Source organism: Odontesthes bonariensis, chromosome 2, assembly GCF_027942865.1.
Source record: "Odontesthes bonariensis isolate fOdoBon6 chromosome 2, fOdoBon6.hap1, whole genome shotgun sequence".
In the NCBI taxonomy this organism is placed as follows: Eukaryota; Metazoa; Chordata; class Actinopteri; order Atheriniformes; family Atherinopsidae; genus Odontesthes; species Odontesthes bonariensis.
This window is the reverse complement of record NC_134507.1, coordinates 43,956,429-43,982,911: the sequence shown is the minus strand read 5'-3', so window position 1 is coordinate 43,982,911 and position 26,483 is coordinate 43,956,429. Positions and strand designations below refer to the sequence as shown.

Below are 26,483 nucleotides of genomic sequence, written 5' to 3'. Positions count from 1 at the left end.
ATTACATTTGTGGCTTTTCTAAAAGATGTCATTCAACAGCTTTAACAGTGGGATTAAAAAAGGAAAGCTTAATGTGTTTACGTTTAGTTTAATTTAGTTTATTTCATTCATCAAAAGTTGAAACGAAACAAAACAAAAAAAGAAACAATAATGCAAATGCTAAAAGTGTTTCCGTACACATCTATAGACATCTGAAACAAGTTAGGATGCAAAAATGGAATATTGCTACTTGCCGTACCAGAGTGCATCCGCTCTATAATGATGGACTGGTGAGGAGGCGGCTGCAGGAAGTGAGATGCCTGGGAAATGGCAAGAGCCAGACCGCTGCCCATAGGGCTCTGTGGAAGGGAGAGGAAAAAAAAAGACTAAATCTGTGATTCAGGAAAAACATCCTAAACCAAGCAGTAGCAAAAAGGAAGCCGAACATCAAGGGAAATAATCTACAGTTCCAGGCAAAGCCATGTAAGGCATTACCAGAAAAAAGGGAAAAAAGGTTTTGCTCTCTAAAGATATTTTGCCCCCTCATGAGAACTGTGCAGGAGAATTTTTACATAACCAAATTAGACTGTAATAAGACTTAAAATGAAGCATGTTGTGAACACAGCACCAGTCAAAAGTGTGGACACACCTGTAAATTCATAACTAATAATTAATCTGAACTCATATTAATATCAAACTATTACCATTTCACTGACTAATGAAGACACAGGAGTATTAAAACATTAGTCAGTTTGTCTGGTTACTGACTGACTGAAGAAACTGAGCCACAAGAAACTGCAATGCTTTTATTTTATGTAAAGCACTTTGAATTGTTTGTACATGAAATGTGCTACAGTATACAAATAAATTTGATTTGATTTGATTTGATTTGAAGAAGGATCAGTGCCAACTCTCAGAGCCAGAACTTCAGAGCAGGGAAATGGAAGTATCTGAGAAATAAATCATGGTTTATTTACAGATTTATTTTCTCCTTTAGCAGCAGCTAATCTCATCATATCTCACTTTATGCAGATAAAATTGTTCTTTACCTTTCTTATTTCGGTAACTCCGTTCCTCAAGCCTTTGCTGTATTTAACAGATTTGGTTCTTTTTCAGGCTACTTTAGCTGATCTATATCGATGCCTCTTGACTGAACTCCTTCTGAACTTGATTTGCCTGTAACCGTACCTATTCAGATTCAGACTTCTGGCTTCACTTGTTAAGGTGCAAGTATTCATCCCACCTTTAGTCTTGTTCACAGACACAACTTGTGTTAATGTTACAGAAAATGAATAATGACCCGATTGTTTTCTACCACTGATTCCTCCACGACAGTTTTTCAGGGATATTAATAAATTATTTACAAATTTCATATGGAATAATAAACGATCCAAAGGTCGCTTGAAGACTCTACAGCTTTAGCTTTTAGCTGTACCTAACTTCAAACATTACTCTCAGGCTTTCCAGCTGAGATTTTTAAAAACGTGGTTTAAGTTCATCCCCTCAGACTATCGGATCTACCATTTGCAGGCATCATTTAAAGAAGTTCATTACTATGATTATAAACTACTCTCTTGAACTATGGAAACAGCCCAGTAAGTTTCTTGGGCAGAAGCACAAACTTCATAAATCCTCTCACATATGGCACAATAACCATCTGTTAATAAGCTCTAAACCTTTTGTTTTTCCTTCTTGGTCAGATAAAAATGTCGAAACTGTGAATGATATTTTTAACTCTTCATGCTGTTTTCAGGACCTTTGTAACTCCTTCTCCGTCCCTGGCACATCCTTTTTCTTTTACCTTAGGCTACGGTTAGCACTTAAGGCCTATAGGGTTCCATGGAAGAGCCACTTAGATAATCATGCCCTTCTTGAACACTTCCAGAAATTTAAATCAACCAGAGATTTGGTGTCTTATTTGTAGGATTTATTTACTATGCTTAAATATCCTGCCATAGGATGCCACTTGGTGTGGAGCCTGACCGGGAAACTATCTGGAGTAACATTTTTTGATCCGCCAAATGTCTTGCTCATCAGTTAATACACTTTAAGTTTGCCCATAAGGTCTACATAAGGCCATGCAGAGCTTACTCGATTAAACTGTCGAAACATTAAACAAACAAACATTCTGGGACAAATGCAGCACAGGCTCTATTGGGGACAGGTGTTCTGGAAAATGTAGTTAGAACACTTTCAAATGTTTAATGATTGTGTCCCCTTCTGTCCAAGGTTACTTTTATTTGCACATCACTCTGTTTTAATAGCTTAAAACGGAAAAGGATTTTTTTTTTAAAGCAGGTTTTAGCCTGATTGTACTCTACCAACTGTCTGGCATTCCTACATTTTGGACATCTTAATTCTTGAGCGTCCAAAGCAAGATTTCATATAAGCCACCCCATAAAGAATCAATAACTGCGACGCAGCTGAGCATGATGGTGTGTCCTTAGCCAAGAATAAAGCCTCCACCGGCAGCCTTGCTGGCTGAACGTCTCTGGTAGGTCCTTGAATCCAGTTCAAACTGATATACAGTGCACAGTGAAAATGAGTACACCCCTGTTGAAAAGTAACATTTTGAACAATATTTTAATACACACACAAGTTATTCCCAAAACGTGCATAGAGTAAGTTTAATACAACATCTGTTCAGCTTACAACAGAAAAGAAAGATCAATAATATAACTTAAATGACCTATTTGTCCATTTTTGTGAAATTATGCTGGTGCAAAAGTGAGTACACCCCTATGTTAAACTCCCTGAGAATGGGCCGTGTTGGCCCGAAATGTCATGAAATGAAAAGGCATTAAAAGGGAGGTCATCGTTGTGCGTTTCATCCTTGCCTTACATTGAAATTTTACATTTTGAGTCTGCACCAGGCTAAAAGAGACGTGTGTGAGATTTGACTGAAATCCTATGGAGAGTATCATGATCTGCTTCAGTAGTCACAGTACATGTTGACAAGCATGTTTCTTTTGGTGAAATTCAGCTTCCTACTGTTGATGGCATCCATACAGCCCCAAACCATGTCACTCCCACTACTATGCTTGACTTTAAGCATGGGGCACTTTTCTTTGTACAAATCACTTTTTACCACCACACAGGCTTGACACCATCGAAAGCAAATTTGTTCATCTTGGTGTCATCAGATCACAGGACATGGTTCCAGCAATCCATATCCTTAGTTTGTTTGTCTCTGATGAGACAATGATAAACAAATTTGCTTTCGATGGTGTCAAGCCTGTGTGGTGGTAAAAAGTGATTTGTACAAAGAAAAGTGCCCCATGCTTAAAGTCAAGCATAGTAGTGGGAGTGACATGGTTTGGGGCTGTTTGGATGCCATCAACAGTAGGAAGCTGAATTTCACCAAAAGAAACATGCTTGTCAACATGTACTGTGACTACTGAAGCAGATCATGATACTCTCCATAGGATTTCAGTCAAATCTCACACACGTCTCTTTTAGCCTGGTGCAGACTCAAAATGTAAAATTTCAATGTAAGGCAAGGATGAAACGCACAACGATGACCTCCCTTTTAATGCCTTTTCATTTCATGACATTTCGGGCCAACACGGCCCATTCTCAGGGAGTTTAACATAGGGGTGTACTCACTTTTGCACCAGCATAATTTCACAAAAATGGACAAATAGGTCATTTAAGTTATATTCTTGATCTTTCTTTTCTGTTGTAAGCTGAACAGATGTTGTATTAAACTTACTCTATGCACATTTTGGGAATAACTTGTGTGTGTATTAAAATATTGTTCAAAATGTTACTTTTCAACAGGGGTGTACTCATTTTCACTGTGCACTGTAATTCAACAGTTCTGTCAGAGAGAAACATTTTCCGTTCTGAAACTTTTTTTAAGAGCGAGCTGAGCCAAGCAGCTGGCCAAGTTTTTTGGTTTTTTTATTAAGTATTTTTTGGGGCTTTTTATGCCTTTAATGTTAGGACAGTTGGAGAGAGACAGGAAGCAGGGGGCAGAGAGAGGGGGAAGACATGCAGCACAGGGCCGTCCGGTGCGGGACTTGAACCGGGGCCAGCTGCAGCGAGGACTGTAGCCTCTGTACATGGGGCAGCCGCTTAACCCACTACGCCACCGACCGCCCCGCAGCTGGCCAAGTTGAGCAGCAAGCCCACAGCTACTTGGGGTTGTGGCCTAGCTGTTGGAGCGGGTGGGTTTGATTTGCCGAGTCTCCACCCCTCAAAATAGAGCTGTTAAAACAGGGGCTGAGACCAGAGCCAGTGTGCTTTATCAAGCCCGTCTCATACAGCTTCATAAGACCTCAAATTTGTCAAATTGTTGAAGAAAACAAAGGGGGCAAAAAAAGGACGTAATAGGTCACCTTTAACATTTTTCTATGGATGACTTCATTTACTTAGAGCAGTAACACAGTGGAACAATCAAAGATCATGATGTCCTGAAGAAGCTGGACTTAGTCCAATAAAAGAAAAGAGCTCGCTGCCGTTAACTCAAAGGTCGGTGCCAACAAACCCGGCATAGAATTTCAGGTCACTTACCGACTTGGCCCTCTGTGTGTTCTTATGCGCAGCCAGGTTGACGGGTCCAGGATCCATCATGGAGCCAGGGAACAGGTGAGCCAACTCAGCGCTGAAGGCCGCAGACACCGCCTCATTGGGTGGCGTGAGAGGAGGGGTCATGAAGAGGGGCGTGGTCTTAGGCGTAGGTGGGATGACGTCAGAGGGGTGAATAAAGAAGCCCGGAGCGGACGAAGGGTTGGAAGGCACAGAGTTATGGATGGGTCCCACCCCAGAGGCGACAGCTGCTGCTGCAGAAGTGGTCTGATGCAGCTTGGCCTCCAGCTTGGCCTTCTGTTTTCAGCGCAGACGGCAGGTGTCACTAACAACTCAATATTCCTCCAGATAAAAACACTGGCAACAGTTTAGCACCAGCAGGCAGAAACAACATGTATGAAGACACTACACAATGAGAGCGTTCCGCCTGCGTGGATCTAACATCCAACTGAACGCAGCTAAAGTCTCCTCCTTTTGGTTCATCTTTTAGAGAAGTCATGCCTTTAAAAAGCTCAACCCAGTCATCTCTTTGTGCTGTTGGGAAAATGCTCACTTATTCATTTTCTGCACTGCAACACAATAGTCAACAAATTTTCACATTTCCAACCATAATAACTTCAATTCCTTATTGGATTCAATCATTTTCAAGTGATCATCAATTTACCTCAAAATGACCAAAAACAGACAGAAAATACTTTCTTTACATATCAAATGCCTTATAAATGGATACAAAATAGCTTAACTGCTAACCGTTACTTTTGTACACATAGTAATCAAGAGACGAACCCATTCCATGGATGCAATGCTCAAGGTTGTCATGGGAATGGGGACTTAATGTTTTGAGAGGCCAAAAATGTTGATAACCAAGTTTGTTGCAAGTATTTTTGAGATTAAACTTTCACCAAATGGAGACATTTTTAAATCCAGGTTAAAAACATTTCTGTTCTCATGTGTCTATGCATGAAATCTGCACGATATCTTTTAACTTATCTAGACTGTTGCTTGTTTTTAAATTCATTTAAATGATTTTATTTGTTTCTCTTTATATTCTTTTATGTATTTTAATGCTTCTTCCACTCCCTGCTGCAATGCTTTTATTTTATGTAAAGCACTTTGAATTGTTTGTACATGAAATGTGCTATATAAATAAATTTGATTTGATTTATTAAGTTTTCCAAAAATTTGGCACACAAATGGCTGTGTATTTTTTACACACAGCGTGCATTTGTCGTATATTCCACTCTGGAATACACACATACAAAGGGAAAAAAACTAGCCTTCCTATTTTAAATATTCAGGTTTGATATGAAATTAAAGTTTGATTTTACTAAAAATCTTTCTACAAAAACAATAATGCTGATAATATAGTTTCCCTACTGCAGAGTGTAGTTGCTTAGCACTGTGTGTGAACTCGCTTCCTTTCCTTTCCCTATAATGGGCCTGTGTTGTTTCTAGAAGTCTGTACTTTGACGTGACAAACCATCCAATTGGTTAATATGATTGGCAGCAGTGCCACCAACCTGCAGTGCAAGCAACTCACATGTTGTTTCACCTCTACAGCAGTGTTTAAATTTAGTTCAATTGTCCCCAAACTGGCAGAGAAAAGCTGAAACACGGGAGAATCTGTGATTGTACGGGTATTCCCCAATGACTTTCACCTGCTGCTGCAGCTTCAGCAGTTGCTGCTGTTTTTCCTGCAGCACCTGCAGCTGCTGCTCAGCTGACACCATGGCATGCGACAGCGACTGGAGGGCCACCTGGGCCGCAGAACTTAGAGCTGTTGAAGCTTCTCCAACTGTTCCCGTCGTTAGGCCCCCCACTGCCGGGGTCACACCAAATGTACTCACTAGGGGTAAGAGGTAAGGTACACAAATTCAATGAATGACCAACTGACATAGTGAAATTTGAGCAGAAACCTGATTAATAATCACAGGGGTTTTACCAGTGAACATGCTGGCATCGTCTCGTTCCACCCGCGTGCCATCACTGGTGGAGATGCAAGTAAAGTGCAAAGGCTCCACCTCCAGGAGTCCAGTTAATGCTGTGAAGCTGCCCTCTGCTGCTGCACAGCTGCTTGCTTTTCCATTCCCTGCAAAACAGCCCACATGCAACATCAGAGCTCCTCTCAGGAGGGAGTCAAAGCATCATAACATGCACATATTCCAGGGGTTGCAAAAGGGCCTTGGATAAGGCATCTGAAACATCTGGGAGTTCTGTTTCAGCAGCTCGCAGAGCCGTTGAGCAGCTTTCAGAAAGGTGGGAAGGTGTACTGGAAGGAGGGGCTGGGAATCCACAACTAAGACAACAGTGTTTGAGTTGTACTGCAGCTGTGGTGCTCACTAGCACCGGCATCAGTTTGTTGCAGCTAACTGACTGTGGTCTATGTTCAGGCACAGGCACAGGCACAGTTGAACAGAAGGCCCTATCTCCATATGTTTTTAGTCTGGTTAACTGCTGCAGCAATGGAGTTGGAACCTTTCAGAGTGATGTATTGTTTCCTGCTTGAGAGGTAAGACTGGAACCAAGAGACAGTAGCAGTAGCCTAAAATAGCTTGGTGGCTAACTGTTTGTGCTACAACTGATTGATAATCACAGTTTGTCGACATAAGGGCTGAACATAGATCACACACGTCTACATGTAAAACTTCTGAGGCAGTCTCATAAACATGTGGATCAGTTTGAGCTGTGATCTGCTCTTTGTTGTGTTGGTGCTGTTGTAGCCTGATTAACATAGACTTTCAAATCTCTTCGAGATTCTGGTCTGACCAACACCATAACGAATACGATTCGAAATGGCCTGGTCAACCCGCCTCCCTCGGGTTGCTACTGGTTGTGGCCAGAAAAGGCTGTGCCTAAGCTTAAGCCAATCACACCACTCTTTCCTCTGACGTATGATTTAGCTACCAGCGGGGCTAACTGGTAGATTAAACTCTTACCAAAGCCAGTAGGGAGCAAGGCGAAAACGTCTTTCCTGTCAAGAAATGATTCAAGGGCTGTTCTTTGCTCAATTTTTAACGAGAATCTCCCGTCGAACACTTTCATTACAGCATCTACAGCAGTGTCAAAAGCTTGACGCTGCTCCATGTTGATATTGAATGAAGCGCTTCCGTGTACAATCCATGGGTTGAGTGGCAGTTCAACCACGTCACTACCTTGAACACGCCTCTACCCTGGGCCGTTGGCGCTGCTCAAAGTTGATTGCTTCCCGACAAAGTGGGTGGAGTTCCCATTTTTTCGGGAACTCGAATCCACCTGAATGAGCAGTTTGCCTGAGTAAGTGTAGCAGAGCCGAAGGTGTTGCGTCACTGCGAGGGCGGAGCCTGGGTAGTGCTGTTGCTCCTTTAGCTTCTCAAAGCTGTTGAAAAGACAGAAGTCAAAGTGGACCAAGTGATGGAGTGAAACTGTTAAAGGGGACGTGGCATGATCATTTACAGTGACTGAATTCGCAATCTTGGCTACCTCAAGATTAACTTTGCACTCATCACCTCCAAATAGTTTGGAATAATTTCAGAATGAAATAAGAGAAGGAAAGCATTCAGGGGAAGTGTCTTTTTATTGGTCATATTCCTGCAGGCTTTCCATGGGGCAGGAGAAGTCAGTGACTCTTTCAGGACGTAACAACTCGGAAACGAAAGAGAAACAGACCACATTTCCAAGCTTGACAACTGTTCAAACATAAAAGTGGACACCACAATGAACCACCACAACAAAGATGACAGTGGAACATGTCTGTTTGCTAAATAACCTGGATGGAATAACCTGCTGTGATAAAGTGGAAGAATGACATGTCTGACAGAATGGAATGCTGTATCAATCAGAGCTCATACCTGAGAGAATGTCAGATAGATCAATCTCATCTGACTGCACTCCGATGCTGCTGTTGAAGGCATTCTTACAGGAGGAACCACTGACCTCCAGGTCAAACAGCACCGGGTCGAATGGAGAGCTGTACAGACCATACCTGAAATGAAGAGAAATGAATTAGTTAGGACAGCAGAAAGACTTGCAGTATAAATAAACAGTATAGCAGTGTGTTGGCAGAGGCTATGAGCCTGTAAAGCACTCTTTAACTGAACAGCCAGAGAGGTACCTGGTTTGCAGCAGTGCTTCCAGAGGAGTCAGGCGGTCCTGAAGCTGTCGAGAGATGGCGGTGAGCAAGGAGGCGCAGGCGGTGCTGCAGCCCGCCAGGTCCTCCTCTTTCACATAGTTCAGCAACACAAAGTACCAAAACACTGAGCCTAAGAACAGAGAAAAGAGAAGTTAGAAAAAGGGTCACTGAAGGGAAAGGTGCTGGATGTTGCTCTGCGTTGTTGCTCAGTTACTCACCACCTGTTGCTGCGGCAGGCAAGTAAGGCATATTATCAAGAAGAGCCTTCAGGAGGCTCATGCCAAAACCCTGTTGACTTGAGTCTCCTTTGCCATTGCTAGTGAGGGGGAAAAAAAAACAAAAAAAACACGTCTCTTATCATTGCCGTGGAACCCTAAAATGCTGATGCCATAGAGAATAAAGGCCAGCAACTGCATCACCTGAAACGTAAGGCTGCCTGACCAAACATGATATTCTTTTCTCGTGGAGAGAAAAAGGTTGTTCTCAAACGAACTCTTAACCATCACCGTCTATTTTTAATTATCTTTTTTTTTTATTGAGTGCAAATCAAACAGAGATTTTCCTTTTTTTGGGGGCAACATCCAAAGCATGAGAACCAGACAGCTGCAAAAAACACACAAAGTAGAACCAAAATCCAAGATCGTACGCAGGTTTTTAAAGGTCGTGGAGAGGAAACTCATATCAGTGGACATGTTAATAATCAGGTTTCTTACCTAATACAAAGTGCAAGAAAGCGGGCACATTTGTGTGCTATGCTGCGGCCAGCTTCAAAGAAACACACCCGCACAATATCCATCAACCTCATCCGGGTTTTCACCAGCAAGCCCTCCTTTCCTTCTCTTATGCTGATAACAGGACATAGGATGTATAGGTTATTTCTGGAATATATCACCTACAGAAATATAGCATCTACATGCTCAAATGATAAATGTCTTTTTGCTACAGGCTCTGGGTTTTGGCCAACCTGCATGGTCCATTGGAGAACACGCCGGCTAGCCAGCACAGGATGTCTAGGATCAGGCTTTGGGCATGTTCAGTGGCAGAGCTGCCTTCTGCCTGCTGACACAGTGCATCCAGCAACTTCTCGTGAAAGTCTGGAAACTGCAACATGGCACAGCGTTGGATCCTGAAACACACAAAGAAGCAAAGACGCTGGTCTCAACTTTACGTTTATGAAATGTGAAAAAGACAAAATGTTAGAGATCACATGATCTCTGCCTAAATGTTACCAATAATACAGCCTCTGCATATGAATGATACTGTTTAGGTGCTAGTTGTTCATTCTGAAGAGAACAAGAGACCTTTCTTTTGGTACGGACGTCTTCTTGAACCTTCGAATTGTGACTGAAACTTCCTGCAGCAGGTCACAGCCCCGCAGGTTCTCCACCTTCTTAGACTGAGCAGAGGACTCGGTTTTCCCTGCAGAAACCTTCTCCTACACACACACACACACACGCACACACACACACACACACACACACACACACACAGAATGTGCAGAAGAAAATACATTAATGCGACTGTTAGTGAGCAGTGGTATTTAACTCTTTTTTTCATAGAATGGGTTTAACCGCAGTCACACATTACAGATCTAACATTTTTTTTACCATTTACTATCAATCAAGACCTGTATTTTCTGTTAAATCTTGCATATTAAGAAAATCACGCTTGTACAATAGAAATCAATGTCTGCAGTGACATGATGTGCATGTTTTATCACACTATCATTGAGAGTGCACTGTTCTATGCTGCTGTCTGCTGGGGGAGTTGCACTACAGACAGAAACTGTAGGCGCCTGGACAAACTGGTGAAAAAGGCTGGTTCTGTTGTAGGCAGAAGGCTGGACTCTTTCAGTGCTGTGGTGGAGCAACGGCTGAGGAGGAAGTAAGATTCTGTTTTGGAGAATAATAAAAATCCTCTCCACAGCACCCTGCAGGACAGAGGAGCAGCTGCAGTGAGAGGCTGCAGGACTGAGAGGTTCAGGAGGTCCTTTGTTCCCACAGCCAGAAGGCTTTATAACAGGGACTGCTGGCATGTTCTGCTCAAATTATTATTATTATTTTTTTTATTTAGTAATTTATTATTATTGTTGTTAAAGCAGGGCTCAGTAATACGGGGTTTGTTTACCATGCAATACACACCCCAAAGCTGTAGGGGGAGCTCCGTAGAAAATAGGCGACAGTCTAGCCAGACTGTCGTAAACCCACCAGAGGCAATTTACGGTTTATTTTTCAAGACACTGGCAGAGAGTTGGAGAAATAGAGATGCTTAACTCGAATCTTTTGGGCAATCCGGGCTGATTGGATCATTTCGAGGAGGGGATTCGAGTTATACGTACCACTTGAATCACTTGAGTCACTTATTAAAAAAAAAAAAAAAAAAACCTTTCTGCCGTTTAGTGGCTATGCGCCTCACCTTTTTTTTGTCCCATTTATCAATTCATTTTGATAATTCAAAGAGCAGCCTACGGCTACAAGTTCATTCATTTATTTTTGTCAAGTAATAATTCAATGCCATTTTATCTGAAAGCCAGACACAACAGCTAGTGTGTGCATTTACACAGCGACAAATGTGGTAGCATTAGGTGAGACAATGCTGAGTTTAGACCTACAAGTAAACAACATGGAATGATCTTGCCCTCCCTATATCACTAAATGATTATTTTTCAACGACTGTACAAGATGCATGAAGCCACGCTAACCGAGCCTGTAGCTGCATGTAGCTGCCTGTAGCTGCCTGTAGCTGCCTGTAGCTGCCTGTAGCTGCCTGTAGCTGCCTGTAGCTGCCTGTAGCTGCCTGTAGCTGCCGCCTGTAGCTGCCTGTAGCTGCCGCCTGTAGCTGCCTGTAGCTGCCGCCTGTAGCTGCCTGTAGCTGCCTGTAGCTGCCGCCTGTAGCTGCCGCCTGTAGCTGCCGCCTGTAGCTGCCGCCTGTAGCTGCCGCCTGTAGCTGCCTGTAGCTGCCTGTAGCTGCCTGTAGCTGCCTGTAGCTGCCTGTAGCTGCCTGTAGCTGCCGACTGGGCGCTCGCTCGTCAAGTCACGAGACAGAATCGAAACTTAAAAAGTTCCGAGTTGGCATGGATTCGCTACTTGCCTGTCTGACCGCTGAATCGCTGGCTCTGGGTGACTCAGCGGTCAGACGGGCAAGTAGCGGTGGTTCTGCCATCACGATATCTATTACAAACTATATTACAACTCTAGAAGCTAACCGCATTCAATTTAGCCGTCGACAGCTAATGGAGAGGGGGTGGGTCTTATCAGGCTTCCTGGCTCGGCTCAGAGCCCTTTACGACCTGCCGTGAAGCAGTAGTTCTCGGCTCTTGTGTGTCGCGAGACTTCCAGAGCTAAACAAAGCACGCGGCGCCACAGGCAAAGTTGCAAGCGCTGTTTCGGGCTAGGGCCACCAGATGGAGATGGAAATGTCACCGTTTTCATCTGAACGGGTCAGCCAAGCAAACTGATGATTGCCAAGCAAACTGATGATTGCCAAGCAATTTTATGACCATGAAAAAGTTGCATAGCATGTCTTTAATATACAATCATTGTAAATATTTATATATTTTTTGAGCTACTTGACTAATTTGAATTTCCCCCATTGGGGGATGAATAAAGCATTTTTCTATTCTACTCTATTCTATATAGAGTAATCCATTTGTAAAGTAAAACTCATTTGTTCACTGTTCCGTTCCAGATGTGCTTGCAAACAGTAACCCAAATATCACGTCAGTGTTTTCATTCTAGTAAGTTCAGATTTTATTCTTGGACACTACATGGATTGGGTTTCCTCTCCCCTCACTCAACTAAAACCAGAAAGAATCTCTCAACGGCTATTATGGACAGAAGAAATCTACCGGTCATTAAGAAAAGAGAAACGGTTAGAAACAGGGAATTTGTACCTTGGAGGCCTGCGCTCGCTGTAGCAGGGTTGATAGCGAGTGGGCTTTGGAGCTCTGAGGCTTGGCACTGGGCATTCTCACCACAGGCCTTGGGCTCTCCTCCATGCCACTGTCACTCACTGCTTTGATGTGAACCAGAAAGGAACGGTACTTCCCTCCTGCCATGCCTGCAGCAAAAAGAGACGTTTAGAGGCTTTAAGCATCGTGGATGATCCAAAGACCTTCCTGAGCTCAAACCTCTGCCATGTCACGCTGTGATGAGGGGAGCAATTCCAAGAGTATATTTACAGGTAAAAGTATAAAAAACAGCAGAGTGAGACAATAAAGCACCAATAAACAACAACACTTACCACAAGTGACAATCAATCTAAAAGCTTTTCCTTTGTGACAGGCTTGTATTGTCCAAGTTTAACTACTAAAAACACAGATTGTTGCTCTAAATGAGTTTGAGGCAAGGGAGGCAAAAGTGGTAGATGGTGATGGTTGTTACCTTTGACCAGCTTGGGACTGGTGAGGCTGAGCATGCCAGAGTGACCAGAGAGGTCCAGCCCACTGGCCAGCCACACCGGACCACACAGAATGTCCTCTTTGTGGTCCTCTAAGAATGGACACAACACTGAACCTGTCACAGACAGACAAACTCATCAGGTTCCACACGACATATCCAGTTTTCAACCGTTTCAGGAAGCTAAATAAAACCTTAGTAAAGATTCATTCCAGGAAGATTGAAGTCCTTGGTAAGAAGTATCACATCTTCCAAACATTCATCTTACATGCATCTCATTCCACATACGCACTGCTTTTGGAATGTTACACAGCAACACAAGACTGCAATGAAAGAGTTAAGAGGACCGAGTACCTTTTGGAAAAAAAGGGAATTGCACTTAAAGCTACCCTGATTCAAATGGCAACATTTATATTTAATATCCTACATGGTCCCCTTTCAAATAAAATTCCATCCGATAATTAATGTTGTATTTTTTTACCTGATGTTTCCTCAATGTCCATGAATTGGATGTCCTCTGTGAAGTCCTGCAGCAGGGGTTGGCCATTCTTCTCCCCATTAGCATGGAGAATGTTTGAAAGAGGAAAGGAGATCTGTCGGTCCACCGCCGTCTCTACTCATGGGATGAGAAACAAGAGTCAGACACAGACAGTTTCTTTGCTCACCTCAGTTCTACCCGGCAAGAAGAAAATACTTCAAGTTCAAAGGAAAGACAATATCATCTTCTTGCAATAACAAAGCAGTGAATAATCTTGCATGTATACTAGATTAATGATTTGATTTAATAGAAGAAAAACATTAAAACATTGAAAGACTTGAAACAAAAAGCTGTGTTCTGTTGTGACTATTACCAGTGTCGATGACCCCAGTGACAAGGGGCCGTGAATAGTGAACTGGCAGTTGCTTTAGTGAAACGACTGATAACATCAGAGTAAAGCTTTTTTTCTCAGTCTGCAGCAAACGCTTAAAACTTGGTTAATTAAACCTTCCCATCCACATGACACCAGACGTGGTGCTGCACTTAACTGGGTCCCCGCCAATAAACAAGTGTGAAGCAGATGGAATGAATAGTTGGTCAGAAGACATGAGAACACACACACAATCACCAAAGGATGGTTGGCATTCTGGAGGGGGGATATTATGAAAGAGTCCTAATGTTTTATGATGTGCCACATTTATGGAGAACTGAGGATCCCCAACAATCACTTCTGCAGTGGCCATTTTACAAAAGGTAGATCAACAAACTGTCATCAAAGAGAGCTGGGGTTAATGGATTGGCTGTTCTGAACTCCAGAGTCCTCTCATGTTGGCCATTTTGAAGGCTCAATATAAATGGAGTCAGTTGACATCACTCTGTTTTTGGGAACATAATGCTGCCGAACTTGGACCTGACCAGCAGAAGCCATCCGATACCATAACTCCAAAAGAGAACCCATGTTCACTTTCAGAGCAACTATTGAAGGAATGCTTGCTTGAAACACGCCCACCTTTAGACTCAGGGGGGAAGTTTGGCTGCATCTGGTGCAGCTGGGATGTTTGGGGGGGGGGGGCACATACACCAAATTACTAGCAGGTTAGTAAAGTGTCCTCACCGCTGACTTTGCCAAGCCCGGGTGCCTTGTTTTTTAGTAAAGTGACTTGGATCTGTGGAATGTTGACAATGTTGGCATTCAGGACAAACTTGAAGTCCACATGGCCCACCATGCAGGCCTTAGGCAGCACCAGCTCAAACACATGCTCATCCCAGCTGGAGCTGTGGACACAAAACAAGTCACCATTAGAAAAGGAACCATTCCATTGAATGTTTAAAGCTGCTAAATCAAATACCAGGAACTTGCTGTTGCCATTAGACATGTCAATTCAAACTGAAACAATAAACGTATTTCTCAATAAGATTTCATCACTCCAAGGGTTTTAAAGAATATGGCAGTGTCGAGATGAATGTGATGAAGTCAAAGACGACAAAGGCAGTGCTTTTGGTGTGGTTCAGGAGCTGAAAGCATGCCTGCTGACGTATGATGGAGAGTTTATTGCGTCCTCTCTTGATATATAGCTTAGACTGAAATTTCATGCACAACAAGAGAAACTAGCTTGAAGCAGCGACTTTACTGAAGAAAAAAAAGGACGAAGACAATTTCGTTTGTATATACTTATTGATGCATATAAATGAAAGGCAATGTAGAAGAACACTTACCAAGTCGAATAAAAAATTAAAAAAAAGAAACCACTTTTCACATTAAACGTAAAGGCCTGGACATGAGAGACAGCTGATAACGAGCTACCTGTCACTCTGGAGCTTCCATGTCCGCGTGTGCTGAGCTGCATCTCCGTGGTGCTGTTGGTGAAGGTGCTGTGGGTGGCGTCGCTGCTGCTGCTCCTGCTGCACCTCCACCCAACATGGCGGCACAGTAGCCGAAAAGCGGGGGGTTAATGTCTCAAAGCGAGTCATCTCCACCAAGGACATCAAACTCTCGGTGGTCAGCAGTTGATCCACAAGGAGGTCCACTCCTGCACAAAGGCAAGTTGGGGAAATAAAACACCACACAATCTGACATGGCAGATAACAACAGAACATAAACAACATGGGAAATCTTCAGTGTAGAATTAATGCCAATTCAAACCTGTGATTCCTGGACTAGAAGGGTTGGAAGAGGGCTTGGCCCCTTCAAGCAGCATTTCAGCCCCTTTAGAAAGGGGGCCATCAATAAACATGTCTCCGTCATCTATATCATCGCATACACCTCCAATTTGAAGGAAATGAAGTTCTCCACCTTCAGAAGAAAGAAGAGAGAAAAGTGACACTGGTATTCAGAAATGATGCATTTCTATAAACAGAAGCCGAAGGTTAGGGTTACTTTGATTTAATCAAACAATTATTCCATCGACACTCACTAAAAAATGACAAGTTGTAATCAACATTTTAAATAGTGTAATATGGCAGAACTGAAAATAATATTTAAACAACATCTGCAGGTTGAAACAAAGTTCCCCATCAACACCATCTTATAATGGCACCCTCACTAAATCCCAATGTTAAGGAGTGTTACAGTGTTGCAGCAAGGGCCATTACAGCCAGTCCATCCCAACAAGTTATTAGCAGTGCTGCCTGTAGTGAAACATATAAGTGCAGTACAAAATAATTACCTTTGGTGCAGGCACAAAGGCGGTCAGTCCCAGAGCAGTAGATAACTGAGACGAAGGGGTCCGTTTCCTCCGCTGACCCTTCTTTTTTAGGCGGTTCCACCTTGGCCAGGGCCTCCAACGTGGATAGGTCCAGTATCATGATATACCCAGCCTGTGTGGTTACCACCAGGTGGCCCAGGCCTGTCACCTCCACCCGCTTGCACTCTTTGTGGCTGGAGGCAGAGGTGGAGGGGCTGGTGATGGCTGCACTGCTGCCGGTATTGGCTGCTCCACATGCAGTCCCAGTTCCAGAGGCAGCAAAGCCTGCCAGGCTTGTTCCAAGGCCAGATGAACCATTTTTTGGAGCTGAAGGGACAGTCTCCTCAGGAGTCTCTTCACTGTCATCCTCTCTGCTGTCAAGCACATCTGGTGGAAGCAATATAAGAGAAGTAATGGTATCACAAGGGTCCTTGATTTGCTGCACCTTGATGGGCTCCTCGTCCAAAGTGACAATGCGGGTGGAGTAGTTGAGCTTGTAGAGTGCAAGATAGCCCCCTCCACCCCCACTACTCGGGGACCTCCGCTGCTGCTGCTGATCTGCTGGGGGTAGGATAAGTGGAGTCTGTGGTGGGGACCCCCCTGGGTGATGGCCTTCCACTCCATTGGCCACTGGATGAAGTGGGTCTCCTTTGCGCTGGCTGCACAGGGCTGAGTGCAGGCGATTGATATTGTTGAGAGCCTCTACTTGGTTTGAAGCACTAAAAGACTCAGAGCCACATGGCTGCAGGCCGACCAGAAGGTGCACTCCATCCCAGCATGGTGTGATAGAGTCCACGTAAAGATTCTCCTCCTCCAGATGTTTTGGCAGCCTCAAGCACTGCACCAGTGCTCCAGGACGAGGTGGGGTGGAGACGGTAGCTGCAGCCAGTGTGCTCCATTTGTCCATGTGACCGTCCAAACCTGTAAGATTAGTCGCTGCATCAGCAAACTGCTGAATGTAGGTGATAGGAGGGTCCTGAAGAAGAAGCTGCTCATGTGTATCAAACTCCATCTCAATGATTTGTGGCACAGTGAAGCCCTCATCATGGAGTCCCTTGCTCATTAGGTTGTTCATCTGAGCAAAAACCTGCCCCGAGGACTTGTCATCCACCTCTCTGATGCTGTATAGCAGCAGCACAGGTATAGTCCTACGCACAGCTGGCAGAGAGGACGGGCTTGGGAGTTGAGAACCTGCTAGGTTAGAGAAACCCTGTTCCTGAACTGCAGTCTGGGGATTACAAGACTCTATCTCCATGGGACCCTGCTCCTGCAGAGGTCCAAAGAAAGTCTCAGTGCCCTGAGTCCTTAGCGGTCCATCTGTGGTCCTTCGCGTTGTAGTTGAGACTGCAGCTGAAGGTCCAGCCATGGGGGTGCTGGATGGTGAGCGGTAGCTGAGTAGACCTCCAGCAAGCAAACAGGGAAAGGGAATGTTGTGGAGGTCAGTGACCTTGTCTTTTGCTTTAGCCTGGGAGTGGGACTTAGTTTGGTTTAGTGAAGGGTTCACACCCAACTCCTCCAAGTCTTTGACTGTGTCCTCCAACACACTCGCCACCACCTCCCATTGGAGCTTCTCTGGCTGCTGTAGAACGCTTAGTGCCGTCACCCCCAAACTCACATCCATGCTCTCCCACTGAGACGACTGGCCTGAAACGGAGGCAAGAAAAGATCTGAGGTTTCTTCTGTCCACAACACAACACCAGTGATGGAAACTGTATTTTAATGAACCAAACACTTAAAGGGGAAAAAAAGATCATCTATTGGGCCTCAGATATAGTTTATCTGAATCTTGACATAATAAAAATATAAATATAAAGGACACCAGCTGCCTGCTTACCCGTAACTGACTCCGATCGGGAATGGTCATCACTGTCCGAATCCTCCAACTGGTCATCACTGAAAGTAAAGAAGTGATTAGTAAACATGAGTAACACAGTTAGGGAGGAGGAAACACAAGACTGCGCCTCGAAGTTCCACTATGGTAGAGCCATTGATTTGAACCAAAATGGAATTTTGTGGATATGTGCTGCCCAATAATACAGTTGGAAATTTGGAAGTGACAATCCCCCATTGAATTTACATCTCTGAAGTGTGGCTTTGCGGATCCTGGCTGCCTTTCCCCAGTCAGAAGTCAGAAATAGTTTGATTCAATTCAATTCAATTCAAATTCAAAAATACTTTATTTATCCCAGAGGGAAATTAAATGTTGATGTAGCTCAATTATATCAAGGAGTTATTATAGATGCTGATGGCTGTGGCCAAGAAAGATTTCCTGTAGCGGTCCGTTTTGCATCCAAACTGAAGAAGCCTTTGACTGAAGAGACTCTGTTTTCCGATAACAGTCTCATGGAGAGGATGTTCAGGGTTGTCCATAATTCTCTTGATTTTATGCAAAATCCTTCTTTGCATTATTGTCTCCAGAGGTTCCACAGTCGTCCCCAGAACAGAACCAGCCTTCTTTATCAGGTTGTTGAGTCTTTTTAGGTCCCTGGTTCTGATGCTGCTGCCCCAACAGATGACGCAAGAGGAAATGACGCTCTCAACAACAGACTTGTAGAATATGCAACATCTTGTTGCAAACCTTGAAGGACCTTAGCTTCCTCAAGAAGTACAGTCTGCTCTGTCCTTTCTTGTAGATGGCTTCACTGTTGTGTCTCCAGTCCAGTCTGTTGTCCACATGAACACCAAGGTATTTATATTCCTCAACCACCTTCACTTCTTCTCCCATGATGGAAACAGGGTTTGATCTGACCCTGTTTCTCCTGAAATCTACAATCATCTCCTTTGTTTTGTTAACATTCAAGATGAGATGATTGTTCCCACACCATGCCACAAAGCGGTCCACCAGCTCTCTGTACTCAGCTTCTTGTCCATCTCTGATACACCCGACAACTGCAGAGTCATCTGAATATTTCTGTAGATGACAGGAGTCTGACTTGTACTGGAAGTCTGAAGTGTACAGAGTGAAAAGGAATGGTGAGAGTACAGTCCCCTGTGGTGCTCCTGTGCTGCTGATCACTTGGTTAGACACACAATTCTTCAGTCTGACAAACTGTGGTCTGTTTGTCAGGTAGTCATTAATCCAGGTGATTGTTGAGGCCTCCACCTGAGTCTTCTGGAGTTTCAGACGAAGCAGATCACGCTGGATTGTGTTAAATGCACTGGAGAAATCAAAGAACATGATCCTCACAGTGCTGCCTGCTTTGTCCAGATGACAGTGGGTTTGTTGAAGCAGGTGTATGATAGCTTCTTCAACTCCAACTCCATGGCGATAAGCAAACTGCAGGGGTCCTGATATGTGCTGGTTTGCTTACACAGGTGGTTCAACAGGAGCCTCTCCAGGACCTTCATGATGTGGGATGTCAGGGCAACAGGTCTGTAGTCATTGATGTCTGAAGGATGAGTTTTCTTTGGTACCGGAACCAGACAGGATGTCTTCCACAACAGTGGTACCTTCTCTTGGGTCAAGCTAAGGTTGAAAAGGTGTTGCAGAATCCCACAGAGCTGCTCAGACTGTGTGAGCTGTAGTGCTGAAGCATTGATAGAATAGCATTCAATTTTAGAGATATTCACGTTATAGAATTAGAACATATAAAATTGATGGTATGGAAAGGACAGGATCTGATACGTACAACAATAAATCACCAGCATAAAGTGATAACTTAAATTCTGTGCCCAATTGTGAAATCCCAGTAAAAATGGAGGTGCTCTATAGTGCGAACCATAGGGGAGATAGGGGACACCCCTATTTGGTGCCATGGGATAGAGTGAAAAAAAATGGATTGAATGCCATTGGTGGAGATGCTAGCTTGAGGAAATGTATAAAGGAGACATATCCACGAAATGAATAATTTCCCAGCCCAAATTCCGTTTGGGCTGGGAAAAGTACAGTAAATAAGTAGTCCTATTCAACCCTGTCGAACGCTAACCGAGATCACTACTTCAGGTGTTGATGTGGTAGTTTTAGAGTTGATCATACTTAAGAGAGTATGGATATTAAAGAATAGCTGCCGCCACTTAACAAATCCAGTTTTCTCATGTGAAACAATAGTTGGTACAATATTTTCCAGGCGCTATGCCAAAGCTTTAGCAAGGATCTTAGCATCCACATTTATTGAGGAGAGAGGTCTGTAATAGCTGCAAAGATGTGGATCCTTATCTAAGAGGAGACTTATGGAGGCTTGCCTTAAAGCGGGAGGGAGGGTGCCATGTTGCAATGATTCCTTATATTCCTGCATGCAGTAATGGGAACAGTTTATCCTGAAATCTTTTTAAAAAATACGACTGGAAATCCATCTGGGCCAGGAGTTTTATTATTTTGCATACTTCTCATGGCGAAAATGATTTATTCTACCGTTAGATTTCTTCTAAAGTTGAGTCAAGTTTTTTAGCAGCATCTGAGTTTATCACAGAGAAATTGAGGCTATCTAGGAACAAATTCACTTCAGTGGTGTCAGATGGAGATTCAGACTTGTATAAAGAGGAATAGAATGAGTGAAAAACAGAATTAATGGTGGTGGGATCCCTATGCAATGTGCCCGATGAATCTTTTATCTGAGGGATCATACGTGAGGCTGCCTGGCGACGTAGTTGATGAGCCAGGAGCCGGCCTGCCTCGTCTCCATGTTCATAATATGTGGAGTGTGATCGTAAAGAAGTCACTCTGCATCACTAGTAGTGATGAGATCAAATTCAGTCTGTAAATCAACACGTTGTTTAAGAAACCTGGGAGAAGGGCAAGTAGCGAGTTGTTGGTCCAATTTAGTGATATTAATACTGAGTTTTTGCAATTTGGCTTTACAGGACTTGTTTAAATGGGCAGAGTAGGAGATGGTTTGTCGCCATAGGTATACTTTCAATGATTCCCACAGCAGTGAACATGAGACTGGTTCCATCTCATTTTAAAAATAAAATCAGCAATTTCAGCTGCAATAAATTTATTGAACTAATCATCTGAAAGAAGTAAAGTATTGAGCATCCAAGATGTTGAGTTGTGAGGAAAACTGAATATCTACAGAAAGGGGGGCGAGGTCAGAAATTACAATAGAGTGGTAACTAACAGTCAGCACTTCAGGAATTAGTTTAGCATCAATAAAATAATCATGAATCCGAGAGAGAGAAAGATGCATCTGTGACAAGAAGGAAAATTCTTTGGTGTGAGGGTTGCAAAATCTCCAAGGATCAATGCAACCATTCTTGGACATGAAACCTGAAAGTGACCTCGACATTAATGATGAGGTCAGAGTTCGTGGGTTAGAGCGGTCTAGGTTGGGATCAATTACACAATCCGTGTCCCCTTCAACTATAAGGAGGTTGTTATTCAATGAGGGAAGACATTCAAAAAGCTTATTCATAAAGTGTGGATCACCCAAATTGGGGGCATATATGTTAATAATTGCATGGGAAAAAGGAATAAGTAACAATTAAGTATCTGCCATTTTTGTCTGATATAACATTAGAAGCTGAAAACTGAACCGACTTTCCAATTAAAATAGCAACCCCCCCTGACTTTAGAATTGAAATTTGAGTGAAACACCTCAGTAAACCAGGGAGATTTAAGTCTGATTTAAAGTGCTTATGAAACGAATTTTAATTGTTGGAATTTCACAGTTTTTGCTGCTGATTCTAAAGGTTCCAAGCCTTGCGATTAAAATGAGATATTGTCTGGATAATAATTTATCCGGGAAGTCATGTTAAAACGGGCTCAAAAGGAGCCACATTTTGTCTTTTTGTGCGAATTCTTTCTTTAATGCGTGACGTCATAGGGTTGACACAGCAATCTAACTGTAATGGTGGCGTCTATGGCTAAGACATCACAGCACGGCAGACAATATTGTGTTGCTGGAGGAACAAATGGTGTTAGTTGCAAAAATAGCAGCTTCACTGAAGGCATCTCTCTATACATGTTTCCCAAACCAAAAACTACTGGAACTGAGGCTGACAAGGAGAAGGCAAAGACAAGAGCACGGTGGATACAGTTTGTACGGAGGCATCGTCGTGATTTTGAAGTGTCCTCAACATCCGTGTTGTGCTCCGTACATTTCCATCACAACTGTTTCACTAAAAATGTGGAGATCGCGGGAATGGTTGGGAATAGGAGACGTCTTTTAGCTGAAGCTGTTCCAACTATTGACATCGCTGGACCTGGTGTGCCGACGGAGACTGTACCTGCTCGAACTACTGCTCGGGCGCGAAGACAGCTAGGTGAGTCTGAAATTTCCAGATCGGACATTACTGGACTTGTTTTTTTTATATATAATAATGTTCGCTTACGGTTCGCTTCTGAGAGGCAAGTGTCACCACTGCTATTGGCTGAGAGCACGGTGGATCGTATCACTGAGTGCTGCCGCCTGCCGATAGCTGCACCTGAATTGCTGCTCGGAAGCAGGGGACTGCTCGCTTTGCTCTTCGGTCTACACACATATCCAGCTAGAATTGCTGTCTGGTCTCTCCGGTGATTGCGCCGGCTACGACATCCGAGGCTCCGTGGATCAGTCCTACCGATGGCTGCTGTCAGTCGTGCCGAGGCCGGGTGCCCATCTCCCTGCCGCCGACCCGTGAGGATCCACACTGGGGCCGCGCACTGGAGGATCTCCGACCCGTTAATCCACGCCATTGTTTATTAAGCTTACATTAAAACCATGTTATTATCACATACGTTTTTTTTAAGTGGCTGGATTTCAAAGTGCCACTTCGTTAGGTCTCAACGTGTCAAAGACAGCGCAGCAGAATGCCATATCTGCCAAACCGGCATGTTCAAATCTTTTCCAGTTTACCACAGCAAACATACATTATTGTGTCATTTGATTGATAACATCTTAATAATAATCAGCGTGTAGTAGGAGCGATGGCTGTTTTGTGCCCGCCGATCCTGTGCCGAAAATGGTAACTTTCTTTCATTTCCATTACCCATACGGGAGGTGCAGAGAGCCTCTACAATATAGATATTAAATCGATTTGTGTGGCTTAAATTCAACGAAAGTTTTTCCACATAATGTTAGAGGTGTGTTCTTTCGACCTGCTGATGTTTGTATCAGAATTTTGGTTCCTTTATGAGATATAAGTCCATCAAATGTATGTTATTATCGCAGCCAGCCATACTAGCAAATAAGGGAGTCAACCCTATGACGTCACGGTCACTTGGCCAATTTCGCACCAAAGGCCACATAATTCACACTTTTAAATGGCCGTTTTAACCAGTTATGCCTGGAAAATTTAGTTCAAGTTGGATTGATGGTTTTAGAAAAAGACAAAAATTTCATTTGAATGATAGATGAACATTCGTTTCAGTTCATCTTTAAGACCTGATCTTAGCTGCGCATGGCGGTTTCTTCACAGAAGACCCAGTATGTGGTATACCAGAATTAGTGGACATATGTTCCGGGAGTTTTTTAGAAAGAAAGAAAGAAGAAATGTGGACCCCCAAGAAGGAAGAAAAAAAAAAGAAGAGACAAAAACACTTTCAGACTGAACAGAGACTGCGCCGAGATCTCGCCTCCGAATCATGGCATACATTGTCCAATCGTATCAGACCTGCTGACAGATGCTCCACTTTAGCCTGTAACGTAGTAATGCCATCAGTACAGGTGGAGTGTTGTTTCCATTTCACCTATGGTGTCCTTCAGAGCGTGCACATCAGACTGGATGTTTGTAATACTGCCAGTTAGCTACAATAAGTGCCTAAAGTGGAATTTTTTTTAAAGGTTGACGCAGGAGCTCAGAGAAACGCGTCCTACTCCATCAGTCGCTACACCGGAAATCTCATTTATGTGTTCTCAAATGGGGGTGGAAACCTTTCATACCAAGGCAGTTCTCATAATGCATGGCATGTGTCTTTGTGTGTTAGTGTACACACTTTGTACACACTTTGTTCACACTTTTACCTGTCTCCCTCTAGCTTGGGTAGGTCAGAGCAGGAGGATGACTCCTCTAACCAGGACAGCGTTGGTCTCTGAGACTCAGTCGGTGCCTGTCGGCCTTGTTCACCACTGCACAGGATCAGCTGCCTCAGGATGGCTGGATCATATGGGTTGACATCAAACTTCAAGTGTACCTGTTCAGGAAACAATCAGTTTTATAAAAGGAAACTTTCTTGACACATCAGTCTCATGCATGAGCATTTTAGTGCACTCACCTTCATTATTTTGGAGACATCCCAGATACAGATTTTGCCCCTTTTGGTGGCAGCAGCCAGGAACTGTGGGCAGCTGCCAAAGCCATAACAGGCAATCTTGTCTGAACTGTCAGGGCTGTTAGGAAACTGTGCAGGGCTGGTTGCCAGCGTCACTGACAGTGGGACATTCTGCGTGTGCTCTCCTTTCACAAACGGACAATTGGGAGAATGTCGCTCATGTTCAGACCTGTGGGAGAAATGTCATGAATGAGGTACATATAAAGGCCAGGCTGGAGCTGGTAGCTAGATCCATGGCTCATTAATGTGCTCCACTCACCAGGGTTCATCTGTCGGTTCCCAACAGACTAGACAGACACTGCAGGTGAAGCACATGGCTCTGTCATCCCCTGTTGAGGCAGGCTGTGGAAACATGTGAATACATTAAATATTTTGCTGTGCTCCACACAATGCAAGGTGTATTAACACAGGAAAGCACAGCAACACTGAAATTACCTGATGGTGACAGCTAGTATTCACTGTTTGAGAGGTCGTGTTTCTTTATCAAACTAAAAAGCCTTGCTATGACCCAAAAAACAGCATCATCTACTGTCAGGCAAAATTGTTCTTCGGGTAACAGGCACATGTTTTTGTGAATGCTCGAGCAAACATTCATACATATTGCATATCTGCCTCTGAGCTGGTGGATGTAAAGACAGCCAAAGCATCTGTCAGAACATACCTGGTGGTAAAATCCTGCTTGAGCCATAGGATCCGGCTGAGCCCATCTGTACCCAGCATGTGGCCATGATGTAAAAGTCTCCCGTCTGTTGGCCTCACTGTACATCAAGGACCTGTGGACAACACTCGCTTTTAAACCACTCCTGGACTGTACAGATTGGTGTGGACACCACTGCTGCATCTGTGTCAGCCACCCCAGTGTCAACTCTTTTTCATATTCAGTTTTATTTTTTTAATTATTATTATTTTTAAATCTCAGGTTGCAGCCCAAAAATCACAATGAAAAGCTTTCTGAATGCCACAAATTCAACAGCTGACTGACATAGTTGAACTAACCTGACACAAGGGCTAAAAATCTAAAATCAAAGAAATATTCAAAAGCACAACTAACTCATCATCTAATCTGAATTCATTATCTCTAATAACTTAAATCTGGCATATGAATCAAAGGGTTTTGAAAATAGACTAGTAGTCACAGTATGTTAGAGGTAAAAGGATGTTAAACAAATGGGTTGGTACTGAAAATACAAATGTTTAAAAAAAAATGAAGAAAAAAGAAACTGCAACTCTGTATAGTAGTGCACCACAAAGGTTTCCCACAATAATCCATAGGACTATATCAGCCACAGATGAATGGTGGTTCTTGATGCAGTGCATCTTACCTTTTTACAAAGCAAAGCAGTGGGGAAAAATTTGAGAACGGTTTCAGAGCGGTGGCATGCGAGTGCACACACAGATGTCTGCAACATTCACTCCGGACATCTCACAGAGATTTTCCACCCATCTCACAGAGATTCCCCCCCCCCCCCCCCCCCCCCCCCATTTGCTGCTGCTGTGCAAGGGAGTGTCCTCTCTCCTGACCTGTATGCTGCTTCCCCCTCCCTGTCCACTACTGTAGACAGACAGATGCAGAACTCATATCAACGAAATAAGGAGGCTCATCTACTATTCTGAATGGGTTGTAAAGCCCACAGCCATTTCCACAGAGTACATTCTGCATCATGTTTCCCTGCACTTCTTCTCTCATTTCCACCACCACGGGAAAGCCTCCTCCTGTGACGTGCTGTGCTCGTGTGAAGGACAGCAGCAGAAAAACAGTCCTCACCTGCTCCAAAAAAACCTTTGGATGTGTGAAAACAGGTTTGCTTTGCACCTCTGTCCTTTACACACTTCAACTCCCCCAGATTGCTTGAATAGCTGAATGATATTCTGCACTTTAGAGGGAGAATACGTAGATCCCCACCAATCTTTCTTTGTTTCAAACAGTTCAATCGTTTTTTCATACATTTGTTGACAAACTCAAGATCCCGTGCCCATCTTTGCTGCTCAAAGACTCAGCCTTGATTTGATAGTACTTTCAGAATGAATCACAAGCAATCACCTGTTGACATCACCTGTTTGCATCTTAATTCTATCATTATTTTTCTGAGTCATTACTAGTCCTAAATTGCCCTCATCC

General features: G+C 43.6%; 1 protein-coding gene across 1 annotated transcript in view; it reads right to left on the bottom strand.

The window, feature by feature from the left end:
* The window catches only part of birc6 (baculoviral IAP repeat containing 6), a 120,454-nt gene that overhangs the window by 75,415 nt on the left and 18,556 nt on the right, over positions 1 to 26,483 (bottom strand). Inside the window, exons 5-26 of the mRNA XM_075473107.1 lie at positions 25,026 to 25,137; positions 24,624 to 24,706; positions 24,308 to 24,533; positions 24,057 to 24,226; positions 18,011 to 18,069; positions 16,159 to 17,820; positions 15,636 to 15,785; positions 15,297 to 15,522; positions 14,607 to 14,767; positions 13,496 to 13,627; positions 13,000 to 13,131; positions 12,510 to 12,676; positions 9,919 to 10,052; positions 9,582 to 9,743; positions 9,331 to 9,462; positions 8,836 to 8,933; positions 8,600 to 8,747; positions 8,337 to 8,470; positions 6,452 to 6,598; positions 6,168 to 6,355; positions 4,495 to 4,806; positions 239 to 338 (exon numbers count right to left, since the gene is read on the bottom strand). Coding sequence (XP_075329222.1) covers positions 239 to 338; positions 4,495 to 4,806; positions 6,168 to 6,355; positions 6,452 to 6,598; positions 8,337 to 8,470; positions 8,600 to 8,747; positions 8,836 to 8,933; positions 9,331 to 9,462; positions 9,582 to 9,743; positions 9,919 to 10,052; positions 12,510 to 12,676; positions 13,000 to 13,131; positions 13,496 to 13,627; positions 14,607 to 14,767; positions 15,297 to 15,522; positions 15,636 to 15,785; positions 16,159 to 17,820; positions 18,011 to 18,069; positions 24,057 to 24,226; positions 24,308 to 24,533; positions 24,624 to 24,706; positions 25,026 to 25,137 — 4,835 coding nt within the window. The remainder of the gene's footprint in view (positions 1 to 238; positions 339 to 4,494; positions 4,807 to 6,167; positions 6,356 to 6,451; positions 6,599 to 8,336; positions 8,471 to 8,599; positions 8,748 to 8,835; positions 8,934 to 9,330; positions 9,463 to 9,581; positions 9,744 to 9,918; positions 10,053 to 12,509; positions 12,677 to 12,999; positions 13,132 to 13,495; positions 13,628 to 14,606; positions 14,768 to 15,296; positions 15,523 to 15,635; positions 15,786 to 16,158; positions 17,821 to 18,010; positions 18,070 to 24,056; positions 24,227 to 24,307; positions 24,534 to 24,623; positions 24,707 to 25,025; positions 25,138 to 26,483) is intronic.